The sequence below is a fragment of the Vicia villosa genome, linkage group LG5 (genome assembly GCF_029867415.1).
Source record: "Vicia villosa cultivar HV-30 ecotype Madison, WI linkage group LG5, Vvil1.0, whole genome shotgun sequence".
NCBI lineage: Eukaryota > Viridiplantae > Streptophyta > Magnoliopsida > Fabales > Fabaceae > Vicia > Vicia villosa.
In genome coordinates this window covers 133,419,880-133,430,626 of record NC_081184.1, presented here as the reverse complement: position 1 = coordinate 133,430,626, position 10,747 = coordinate 133,419,880, and the positions used below count along the sequence as shown (strand labels likewise).

Below are 10,747 nucleotides of genomic sequence, written 5' to 3'. Positions count from 1 at the left end.
ACCTTTCCTACTATAGCCCTTCACCAGCTCATAAGCTAATAGGATATGGTCATGGATGTTTTGGCCAGGGACAAATGCAGCCTGACTCTTACTAATGATACTAGGGAGCACTTTACTCATTCTCTTGGCCATGATTTTAGCAATCACTTTATAAAATGTTGTGCAGCATGAGATAGGCCTATAATCCTTCATACTTGTGGCAGCACTGTGTTTAGGGATTAGAGTCACCAAGTTTCTATTCCATCTTTTATCCAACTTCCCATCTTCAAAGAATTGTTGAACCACACCTCTCAGGTCATGCTTGATAGTGTTCCAAGAACTTTTGAAAAACTTGGAATGGAAGCCATCCACACCCGGTGCCTTTAAATCACCAATGCTCTTCAAAGCTGCCTCAATCTCATCCATAGTCACAGGTTCAACTAGCATCATTCTTTGGTCCCCTGATAATTGTCTTCCTTTCCTAAGTGCAGTAATATCCACAGCTTCCAGGTTATGCTTTGACTGCCCCATGAGATTCCCATAAAACTGCAGGACCTCATTAGTGATCTCCTCATGGCTAGTAGCAATAGTCCCATCCTCTATACAAAGCTTATGAATTTGCATTTGACTCTATTTTCTTCTAACAGTTGCATGGAAATAAGAGTTATTTCCATCTCCAAGTCTGATCCACTTAACTTTTGTCCTTTGTCTCATGACATGTTCCTCATCAGCATTCAGCTCCAATAGCTTCTCAGTCAACTTCTTTTCTCTCCTGCTTAGCCCCTCATTATGTTTATCAATCACAATGTGGTTTTGAATTTCCTTAAGATCATTCCTTACCTGATCAATCTTCCTATGGATCCCATGGAAAGGCTTGCTCATATTCCTAATGAGAGGTTGCATTCTCATCAACTTGTTCCATAGGCATTGTCTAGGGTCCCTGCTCCACTTGCTATCAATCAAACTATTGTATTCATCTAACTCAGTTACCTTGTTAATGAACTTGAACAAACTTTTCCTCTTAGTCTACTGGACTCTACTTTTAACACAAAGCATGGCATGGTCAGAGATACTAGGTTCCAACACATGAACCTCATTACTCTCCTGTTGAAACCACTCTCTATTAGCTAAAGCCCTATCAATACAAGAGTATATGGTCCCTTGAATATGCTTGTTGCACCAAGTGTACCTGTCCCCTCTCCTATCCAATTCAGCCAGTCCACAGTGGTTCATCAAGTTCTTCAAATCTGTGTATTCACCCTCTTGGACAGGTTTGCCACCAATCCTATCATCAATACTCAGCACATTATTAAAATCCCCAATGATGCACCAGGGGCCCTGTTGGATACTGTTAACCTTCTCTAATTCTGTCCATAACCTTCTCCTACTATCCAGAGCATTAGAGGCATAAACAGCAGTCATCCAGTATTTAAACATTCCCAGACTATCATACACCCCACAATGGATCATTTGATCCATGCTAGAGCACCACCTAACATCCACCTGATTCTTATTCCACATAACCCAAACTCTCCCATTTGTATGATCCTGGTAATTATCCAAGTAAGTCCATCTATTACCAAACACTTTCCTCACTTTATCTTTTTGGCTCTGTTTCACTCTAGTTTCAATTAGAATAGCAATATCAGGGTGAAGGTTGGAGAGGCGGGAGCTAACCTCTCTACTTCTGGCCCCTTTATTCAGCCCCATCACATTCCATGCAACCATCATGTGACACCCCCAGGGTGACTGTAGGGTCATTCAAAACCTCTAAAGTCTGAAACACATTTGAGTAAAACAGTGAATTACCTGGCCCTGCAGAGTCATTCTTTTTACCTTCCTCTCTTTTGCCACGAACCTCAGTCCATGCTCCTGTGTCATTGTCTGGTGGTGGTAGCAATTCCTCTGCCCTCTCCTTTTGCTTTGCCTCATGGACTCCTATTTCCTCTGCTATGCCTTCATTCCTATCATTAGTCAGTGGCTATTCTTTTGCTTTAGGCTTCCAAGCTCTCACACTTGCTTTATGATTAGAACGCACATGTCCAACTTTCTGACACCGTTCACAATATTGCGGTCTCCACTCAAACTCCACTTTCTGTTTTTGAACTCTGCCTCCATGATCCTTGATAGTAACCTTTTCACATAGTTTTTGGGTGACATCCACCTCCACAAGCATTCTCGCATAACTCACCCTTAACTTCCCTGCAGTGCACTCATCCGTGAACAAGGGGTTCCCTACGGCACTCCCAATCTTGGCTAAGCTCTTCATTCCCCACAAAGGGAGGGGAAGGTTCGGCAGTTTGATCCATATTGGGATCGTGCGTAGCATATCTCTTGCCATCGAGAAATCTTCACGCCAATCCAGCAACACCATTGGTTTGTTCTGAAAGGTATAAGGGCCTTTCATCATGACAGCATCACGATCATCACCATTCTTGAATCTGAGGATAAAGAAACCTTCATCGTTATAGTACATCTCAGGTAGAGTGACAAAATTCCATGTTCTGCTCATATAATTCTTCACCGAATTCATGCTCAGGTTTGACCCAATCACATACATGATCAGGGCGTTTTCCCAGAACCTAATCTCCTCTTCCACATCCGTTTCTTCAATCTCAACTTCAATTCGCCCATCCACCACCGTTGGAGCTACAAATTGCAGTTGCATACCATTGGTTGATTTCCGATTCCCGCTGATTACATACACCCACAATCTATTACTCTCCGTCTTCAAGTCTGAAGGTTGTTCTTGAATTTTAGGGTTTTCAGTTCTCACCTCTTTCGCAGCCAAATCTTCCGTTCTTGCTTCCGTTTGCTTCTTCATCGAATCCTCCTTTCCTTCACCCGTCACATTCGCCGGCGTTGCTGTCACCGACGTCTCAGTAACCTGGTTCGTTCCCGGCGATAGGGTCGCCTTTTTCGGTCTTCCCCTTCCGCGAGAGCTTCCCATTATTTTTCGGTAAAACTATTATTATTAGTACTATTATATGATTGTATTTAAGCTTCAATTATCTATCTATTATTAAACGTGTTAACAAATTTCTAATGAAAATTAATGTCTTTAATTTTTTATAACACAAATTTCTAATGAAAATTAATGTCTTTAATTTTTCATTGATAATATTGTTTCAATACATGTCCAAAAGATGTCTAAGGTATGTTGAAAACAAATATTTTTGAAAAAATTTGTCTGAATTGTTTGACACGTGTTGAACGAGTGTTATATGAATGTCTGATACCCATTTAAAGAGTGTCAAAACAACAAAAAAAATCTATTTTTTGGGAGACACCTGTCTTACTTCTCCGACACTTGTCTAACTTTTCCAACACGTGTCGTACGGGTGTCATACAAGTGTCGGACATCGACGCGTGTCGGACACCGCGATACGGCTACTCTTAGAGATGTCCGTGCTTAATAGCCGGTTCCATGTGTTTTCACGCCCTTATTAAATTGGGCCATTGAGTTTGGTCGGTCTTAATGGACCTAGCCCAAAACTAGTTTAACAAAACATTTCAAAATTTTGTTGTTTAACCATTTTATAAGATTGAGCAAATATTTGGCTCATTACATTGCTAAATACGCCCTATTAAACTCATATTGGATGCCTGAATAGATGATATGATTGATATCAGTATTAAAAAAATCTGGGCTCAGTTGGACCTTGATATGTTGCTTTCTAACATAGTTGGTTTTTATTTAAAAAAGCAAAGAAATGTTGCAGACTACAATAGTAGTATTACTTTGTTCTTATATATGAATCTCCTACAATAGTTGCATTACTTTGTTTTTGTTTTTGTATATGCATTTTTCCACTGTAGTTTTAACTGGATTGTAAATATTCTGCAGCTAGCAATTACACATGTATGAAGCATCATCAACAAGTGAAACATATACATATAAACCTATAAAATCAGGTATACACTCTAGTATTTTAAATCAGTACTACTCTCTTTCTCTCAAGAGCAGAATATGACAACAAATTCCTCTTATTTCCAGGTGGTTTTGCCCGTGTTGGACTCCGACACGGTATAACATTATATGTTCCAGGACGCGCACAAGTTCTGGGAAGTGAAGAAAACTTCACACACTCCTCCATCGATCTTTGATCTGGAAGATCGAAAATACAGTTATTCTTCACATCAAGCACACCATTTCTTACAAGCTTTCTGCACAATGGCCCCAATCTGTTAAAATAGTTATAAGACAAGGTTAAATTCGCCAAATTTTCCAACGCGCAAACCACTTCTGGAACCTGGCCATACAACATGTTCTTAGCAAAGTTTAACTCTTCCACCTTCTTCAAACACGCAAACGACCACGGTAACGGGCCTGTTAAAAGGTTACTACCCGCGTCAAAAAGTTGGAGGTTTTGGAGGAGTCCTATTTCGTAAGGAAGACAACCTGTTAACTGGTTGTTTAATAATAAAACTTCGAGTAATGTGTTTGAGGCTTTTCCTATGTTAGGAGGAATTGGACCGGAGAATTTGTTGTTAGCGAATGTGATATAAGATGCTGTTGTTTCGCCTATATTGTTGGGAAGTGTGAGAAGAAAGTTATTGTTATTGAGAAAAATTGCATCCAATGTTTGGACAAAGATTTGTTGAGGAACAGTTCCTGTGAACATGTTGTACCTAATGTCTAAAAACGAAAGTGTTGGCATGTTTAGGATCGAGGTTGGAAATGTTCCGGAGAGCATGTTGTTACTTAGATCGAGTTCGTATAGATATTTGAGTGATGCGATTTTCGGTGAAATGGTACCTGAGAAATTGTTGGAGTTTGCATGGAAGATAGCTAAGTCAGGTAGTTGATCGATGAAGTTGTCGAGAGATGGTGCGGCGAGGTTGAAGCCGTTGAAATCGACAGAGGCAACGGTGGTGGCTGAGAGATTATCTGGCGGGTTATCGCAGTAGAAGCCTTTGTAGCTGCATATATCTGAACCAGCCCATGTTGATGTTATTCCTAATGGATCTGAGGTTATTGTGTTTTTGAAGGCTTGGATGATTGAGAAAACTAACTCTAGTCTTTGATCTAAGAAGTTTAATACGTCAGGGACTAATGGAGATAGTATTGGAGATAGGATTGGAACATCAATGATCTGAGAATTTACCAAGTGGAGACAAAGAAGGAAGGTGATTGAAAATGAAGCATGATAATGTTTTGATAAAACCATGTTGTCAATGGGAAATGGACATGGATGGATAGAGAATTTGGTTATATAGTGGCTACTAGGTGGTGTTAGTTTTCAACTTTGATCATAATGAAGTGATATACAATTTTCTAGTTTTCTTGGTAGTGGTGTGACTATTAAGAATGATTTGAATAATGAATGGTCCACATTCCGCACTCATAAGGTGCTACCCACCATGACTTTGAGTTTGGAGATTTGGTAAGTAAGCATTATGAGCACACCACTGACTTTATAGTTTTCAAATGGGAACACAAGTAGCATGTTGCGGCGAAATTTGATGATTAAAGGGGAGCACGAGTACATTTCAACTTAGAGACACACTTGACACTTAAGAAACCGTTTGTATGTTTTAAGGGTCTCTTTGAAGAGTTTATTTGAATTTATTTACTGTTATAAGTTTTATAACATTGTTTAAAAGACTTAATCAAAATGGTTTATGATGTTTTTGTTGAAATGTAATTCAGAATCAAATATTTTATTTCAGTTTAATTTGGTTTTGCATTTGAATGCCATTTTATTGGGTTGTTAGTATATAAATCTATAGTGGGTTTCATTTTTAACAGATTTCATAATTTAAAATTAGAGAAAAGTTATCTCTCTCTCTCTCTCACACACACACATCTTAATTTTCATCTTCAACCTTGTGCTTCAATGGAGTTGTAACTTCAACAATTGATATTAGAGTTTGGTTCGATTCACAGGGAACACGCGAGTGTACGTGAGTTGAGTGATTGATTTTGTTCCTCAAATTCACACTGAATTAAAGACCGAAATCGAAAAGAATCACATTTCTTGTTTCTCAAGGTTTAGAAAACACGAGTTTTGGTGAGAATTGAGCGATTTGCACAAGAACAAAGATGAACGGAGGGAACAGTAGCTTGAACACAAATCTTCCAATATTTGACGGAAAGAATTGAGATCAGTGGTCGATTTAGATGTGTATGTTGCCTGGAGCTCAAGATGTTCTTGATCTTGTCAATTACGGTTACACGCCGACTACAGAAGATGCAACAAAATCGCAAAGAAATATGCAATGTGATACGAGGAAGAAGGATCATAAAATATTGTTATATATCCATCAGTGTGTGGAAAAGAAGGTGTTTGAGGAGATTGTTGACACGACGAAGACGCAAGCGGCGTGGAATACATTTGTGCGGTGCTATGGTAGTGACGCACCAATGAAGAAAGTAAAGTTGCAGTCCCTATGCAAGCAATACAAGAATCTCAGCATGAAGAATAATGAGAAGGTGCCTGATTACATCTCTAGATTGATTGTGGTCACGAATAAAATGAAAGCTTGTGGAGAAATGCTCTCTAATCAAGTAATCATTGAGATGGTACTAAGATCTCTTAATCAAAGAAACTCTAAAAAGGAAACATAGCAGGCTCTGAAGGTTGCTTTTGTCAAGAAGAACAAGAAGCAAGCATGGTCAGGGAAGAAGATCTTATGCTCTGATAAGGGAAACATTGTGCATCAACTTAAATAATAACTTGAGTTGTGTTAGAATCCCAATTGTGTATAGTTTGTATATAAGTTTTGTGGTATTTCTGAAACTCTTGTGCCAAATTTGATCACCTTTTGATATAACAGTATGTAAATAAATAACTTTGTGTTTATTTTCTAAAGTTAGTTAATTTATTAACTCTTGTAATGTTTTCTTTAGGTTTCAACAATTTTTGGGCAAGATGGAATGAAAAGAATAGTCAAAATAAGCTTTCAATGAGGTTGGAAAGCCAAAAGAGGAATTTTTGTGCAAGAAGCTCCGCTCAGCGGAGTTGAAGCGGACCCAGGCAGAGATTTCCCACAAGAAAGTTCGCTCAGCGGAGTTGAAGCGGACATGGGCAGGGACAAGTGAAAAATTACCTCCGCTCAGCGGACCTGCTCCGCTCAGCGGACCTTGAAGACAAATCAGATATTTTACTGCTCCGCTCAGCGGACCTGCTCCGCTCAGCGGACCTACCTTTTCAACTTTTGTTCTTAGCCACATAAAATTGATGAAAAAAGGTGGTTAGCTTAGTTCTTATCATAACACACACTTGGAAGAAAAGTTAGGGCAAGAGAAGAAGAGAAAAACCATTTTTCTTAAGAGAAAATCAAGATTTCCAAACATCTTTCTTTGATCTTCTTGAGTTTGATGTCACTAAATCTTGGTTTGTTGCTTGTTGTTGAAGCTTCCATGGATATGGAGGGCTAAGTTTCATCTTGTGTCAAGATTAGAGGTAGTTAGTTTGTAAATATGTACTTTCTTTGATCTATTATGTATGAACTTGGTTAATGATTAATACATGGTGAATATCTTGTTATTTATGTTTCATTTGTTGTTTTGGATCATTATTGAGAGATATGTTTCAAAGCTAGACCTAAAAGATATTCATCTATCAATAAACAAACTCTAGAGATAGATTTGTGAGTTGATAATCACAAGTATCAAGCTTTTAAGATTATCATGTTGATTGTCGGCATGAGAGATCATCTAACGGTGAATATGATAATAATCACGATATTGCTTTAGAGATAAACGGTATCGAGAGGATACGTGATTGTATTAATCATGAATAGGTTCATATATATAATTATTAGAGTACATATGAAGCAAACTAATGAACACTAATCTTGACACAGTTTTACCAAACCGTTTTTAAATCCTAAGTTATTGTCTTTAATTTCTTTTCATGCTATTTATCTTTCATGACACTAAAAACATCCAAAACCTTAACTCAAAATACGCTAAGCTGTAGAACGGCGATAATATCGCATCAATCCCTGAGGAGACGATACTAAAAATATTTATCCTATACTTTCTAACAAAATGGCGCCATTGCCGGGGATTGGCGTTAAGATATTATAAGCATAGCAATAGTTTTTGCGTGTTTTGAGTATAAATATTATTATTGCCTAGTCTTTGCTCACTTTTTGGGTAGTGTTTCAGCTCTGGTTTATGCGTGGGAGTGTACCAGCAGATCAGCTTCTTTTTGATCCAGAAATTGAAAGAACCGCAAGGAGATTGAACAGTAAAACCAGAAGAAGAAGGAAACTAGCCAAAGAACGAAGATTAGCCCAAGAAGCTACTACTTCATCAGCACCACAAGTTATAGAAGAAGAGATGGCAGGGCATGGAGAACAAGATCCACCACCACCACCACCGCCACCGCCAAGAGCACCATGTGCTAACAGTCCAAGAAGAGCAGCCCAGTTTGCACGAAATGACAACAATGCAAGAAATTCTGAAATGAAGACTGGCATTCTTCAGCTACTTTATGCTAGTCCCTTTGCAGGACTTGATCATGAGGACCCATATACACACTTGACAAAGTTTTATGAAATTGCTGGAGCAGTCGGAGCCCCTGAAAGAGAGGAAGAACAGGTGTTTAAGAGATTATTCCCTCACTCCTTGATTGGCAAAGCAAAGGATTGGTATCTAGACCAACCTACTCAAACCATGACAAATTGGAATGAGTTAGAAGAAAAGTTTCTTGATAGGTTCTTCCCTCAGTCACGGTTACTTGAAGCAAAAACAGCAATTTCAGTGTTTTCTCAAGGTGTGAATGAAACTCTCAATGAGGCATGGGAAAGGTATAAGTCAATGTTGAGAAAGTGTCCTAGTCATGGATTTGATGAACTCACTAAGATTCACATTTTTCGTAATGGCTTACAACCACAACCTAAGCTTCTGTTAGATGCTACAGCTGGAGGTTCCTTGATGGCTAAGACAGCAGAGGAGGCCATAGAGATAATTGAGAAAATGGCCAGAAATGATCATCAGGTGCAACATAACCGAGGAGTTGTTCAAAAGAAACCGGGGCTTATTGAATTAGGAACCAATGATGCTATTCTTGCTCAGAATAAGCTTCTTTCTCAACAAGTGGAGGAGCTTACAAAACAAATGGCAAGGTTACCTCAACAACTCAAAGAGCTACAAGATCCTAACAAGAACAAACAAGTTGCTTCGTGTGAGCTTTGTAGTGGAGACCATCCTACCGGATATTATCCACCGGTGAATGAAGTGAATTTTATGGCGAATCAAAATCAAGGAGGCTATCAACAAAGACAAGCTCCTTACCAAAATCAAGGTGGATACCAACAAAGGCCTAATGCACCACAATATGGCCAAGGGTGGAGACAAGATAATTATCAACAAAGACAAAGTCCTTATCAACAACAACCACCTTCTCAAGACAAGCCTTCAAAGTTGGAGGAGACTCTAAATCAATTCATGCAAGCATCAATGGCGAATCAAAAGATTAATGAAGCGGCAATAAAGAATTTAGAGACTCAAGTCGGCCAACTTGCGAAACAACTAGCCGAGAAGCAAACCGGACCATCATTCACGACAAACACTCAAACCAATCCTAAGGAGCATTGCAAAGCGGTTGTAACTAGGAGTGGGAGAGCGTGTGAAAGTGAATTGGAGAAGGAGGTTGAGGAGGAGGAAGTTAGGATAGAAAAGGAGAAAGAGGTAGAAAGTGAAGTAGAACCAAAGAAAAATGAGGGAGTTTTAGTTGAAAATGAGAGTGAAGAAAAAAGTGAGGAAGAAAAAGAAAAAAATAGAGAGAAAAAGAGAACGATTCAAGAGGGAAAGAAGAAAGTTATGAGTCCTCCCGTTCGTAATCTACCTTACCCTCATGCTCCCTCAAAGAAAGATAATGAGAGGCAATATGCTCGCTTTCTGGACATATTTCGGCAATTGCAAATTAATATTCCTTTTGGTGAAGCTTTAGAGCAAATGCCAAAATATGCCAAGTTTATGAAGGACATCCTCACAAAGAAAAGAAGTTACACTGAGCCCGAAACGGTTGTCTTAGATGCTAAATGTAGTGCAATCATTCAAAGTACTTTACCAAGAAAGGAAATAGATCCGGGAAGAGTGACTTTGCCGGTTACTATTGGTGACATTCATATTGGAAGAGGCTTGGTTGACACGGGTTCAAGTATCAATTTGATTCCTTTATCCATGGTCAAGAGGTTAGGCATTGTTGATATGAAAATACAAGAATGACACTTCAATTAGCCGATAAGTCTACAACTATGCCTTTTGGGATAGCGGAAGACTTGCTTGTGAAAGTTGACAAGTTCTTTTTTCTAGTTGATTTTGTTGTCATTGATATGGAGGAAGATGTTGATACCCCATTGATTCTAGGAAGACCTTTTATGAAGACGGCAAGAATGATGATAGACATTGATGATGGTTTGATGAAATTGAGGTTCCAAGATGAGGAAGTGTGTTTTGATCTCTCAGAAGCAATGAAATATCCAAATGATACAAGTGATTGTTTTAGAATTGATGCTATGGAGGAAGTTATCATGCAAGTTGAAAGTCGAGCTCATGTGTTCAATCCTCTTGAGAAAACATTAACTAAAGCTCTTGATGTTCTCAACGAAGAAGAAGAAAAAGAGATTGAGGAGTGTTTGCGAGATCTTGATGTTTTTGAAGAGATAAGTCCTTTTGAAGCAAAGATGGAGGAGTTGAAAGATGAGCCAAAGGTGGAGGAAACTAAGTTAGAATTGAAGATGTTACCACCTCATTTGAAATATGTTTTTCTTGAAGAAGGTGGTAAGAAGCCGGTGATCATTAGTGGTT

General features: G+C 38.8%; 1 protein-coding gene across 1 annotated transcript; it reads right to left on the bottom strand.

Moving 5' to 3' along the window:
- Positions 1-3,670: 3,670 nt before the first annotated feature.
- Positions 3,671-5,243, bottom strand: LOC131602562 (uncharacterized protein At4g06744-like). The gene has a single exon (XM_058874708.1). The coding sequence runs from the start codon at positions 5,148-5,150 to the stop codon at positions 3,912-3,914; it is 1,239 nt and encodes a 412-aa protein (XP_058730691.1). The 5' UTR covers positions 5,151-5,243; the 3' UTR covers positions 3,671-3,911.
- Positions 5,244-10,747: the final 5,504 nt, after the last annotated feature.